This window comes from Sciurus vulgaris (assembly GCF_902686455.1).
Source record: "Sciurus vulgaris genome assembly, chromosome: 6".
NCBI lineage: Eukaryota > Metazoa > Chordata > Mammalia > Rodentia > Sciuridae > Sciurus > Sciurus vulgaris.
The window spans coordinates 3,120,016-3,121,745 of NC_136466.1; the positions used below are offsets into that span (position 1 = coordinate 3,120,016).

Below are 1,730 nucleotides of genomic sequence, written 5' to 3' on the forward strand. Positions count from 1 at the left end.
TGAGTCATTTCAAGAGAAAGGTAAATTCAGAGTATATTGGATTCTACATAGGCAATCCTATGACCAGATTAAATGTACTACATGTGAAAGATTGAGCTGTGCAATCAATCGAGGAGCTCCTTAAGCTGGCAACCACCTTGCATTTGTTAAGTAGAGAAAGTATGCAGATGTGCATATGTCTCAGCAAATGTTTACTTCTTACTTATGCTGTGGTCTGTGTAGCCACAGAGAGCAGAGAACTTGGATGCCGGAGTGATTGTCCTGCATATAAGTGTAGGCGTAAGTCAGGGGCTTAAAACAATTACCCAGCTTGCTCTCCAGATTTTCCCTTCCCGAGCACCTTCATGAAAGCCCTGGACACTTCCCTGTTCCTCATGCTGTAGATGAGGGGATTGAGCATGGGGGTGAGGATGGTGTAGAAGGCTGACACAATCTTGTCCTGCATGGGGGACCGGTTAGAAGTGGGTCGCATGAAGATGAACATGGCTGCTCCGTAGTACATGCCCACCACCATGAGGTGGGAGGAGCAGGTGGCGAAAGCTTTGCGGCGCCCCTCCCCAGACCCCATGCGAATGACAGCCAGAATCACGCGAGCGTAGGAGGCAATGATGATGGCGACAGGGAACAGAAGCATAATGATACAGCAGATAAATATCATCCTCTCAAATGTCAAGGTGTCCGTGCAGGCCAGGGTGAGCAGGGCAGGCACATCACAGAGAAAGTGGGGTATTTCCCGGGAACCACAGTAGGGAAAGGACAAAGCAACTGGAGCTTCAATTATACCATCAAGGGAGCCGAGGACCCAGGAGGAAGCAGCCATGAGGCCACAGACCTTCTGGCTCATGAGAACTGGGTATCTTAATGGATGGCAAATGGCCACATAGCGGTCGTAGGCCATTGTGGCCAGCAGGAAGCACTCTGCTCCCATCAGGGACACGTAGAAGAATATCTGGGTCCCACAGCCTGCCAGAGAGATGGTGTTCCTGCCAGACAAGTAGTTGAAGGCCATTTTGGGGACGGTGGTGCAGATGAGCATGAGGTCCATGAGGGAGAGCTGGCTGAGGAGGAAGTACATGGGGGTGTGGAGCTGGGAGTCCAGGTAGATGAGGAGGACCATGGCGGAGTTGCCCATGAAGGCCACAGTGAAGATGCCCAGGACCAGAGCGAAGAGGAAGGTGTGGGTGGGGCTGTGATCAAAGATGCCCAGCAGGATGAAGACAGAGCTGAAGGTCTGGTTCTCCCAGGCCATGGTGAGCTGCTCACTGTGGAGATACAGCAGGTAAGGAATGGGCAGCGTTGTGCTGTGGAAATGTGGAGGGGTTTGTCTCATGTCAGGTAATTTTTATTTGTAGGTGAGGGTGGTTAAGGATTCTTTGTAACTTGATGTGACTTTTAAGTTCAAGATGCCTAGTTTGGGCGCATATTGGATTTCAGAGTAAAATCCTGGAAGTCTTCTCCAAATCACATCATCTGGTCACAGTGAGAATTCAGCTGAAAGGTGTCATGTCATCACAGTGATCATGGGAAGAGTCCTGGATTTCCTGGGATTCTGTGGCATTTCTGCCACATTTCCATGGAACCTTCTTTATCACACTGTGGCATTAACAAAATTGCATCTGTAAAATGTGGAGGGAAGCAAGTATTAAAATAAGACCTGGTTAGTCAAAGACCAGGCCAAGAGAGAAATGGAGCCACCAGCAAGAGAAACATATTAATTAGTACATGTTTCT

The 1,730-nt window shown here is 49.1% G+C and overlaps 1 protein-coding gene across 1 annotated transcript; it reads right to left on the reverse strand.

Moving 5' to 3' along the window:
• Window positions 1-301: 301 nt before the first annotated feature.
• Window positions 302-1,249, reverse strand: LOC306663262 (olfactory receptor 2M3-like; the record flags this gene model as incomplete). The annotated part of the gene is made up of 1 exon (XM_079143697.1): window positions 302-1,249. One exon carries the CDS (start codon window positions 1,247-1,249, stop codon window positions 302-304), a length of 948 nt encoding a protein of 315 aa, XP_078999823.1.
• Between the last annotated feature and the right edge of the window lie 481 nt (window positions 1,250-1,730).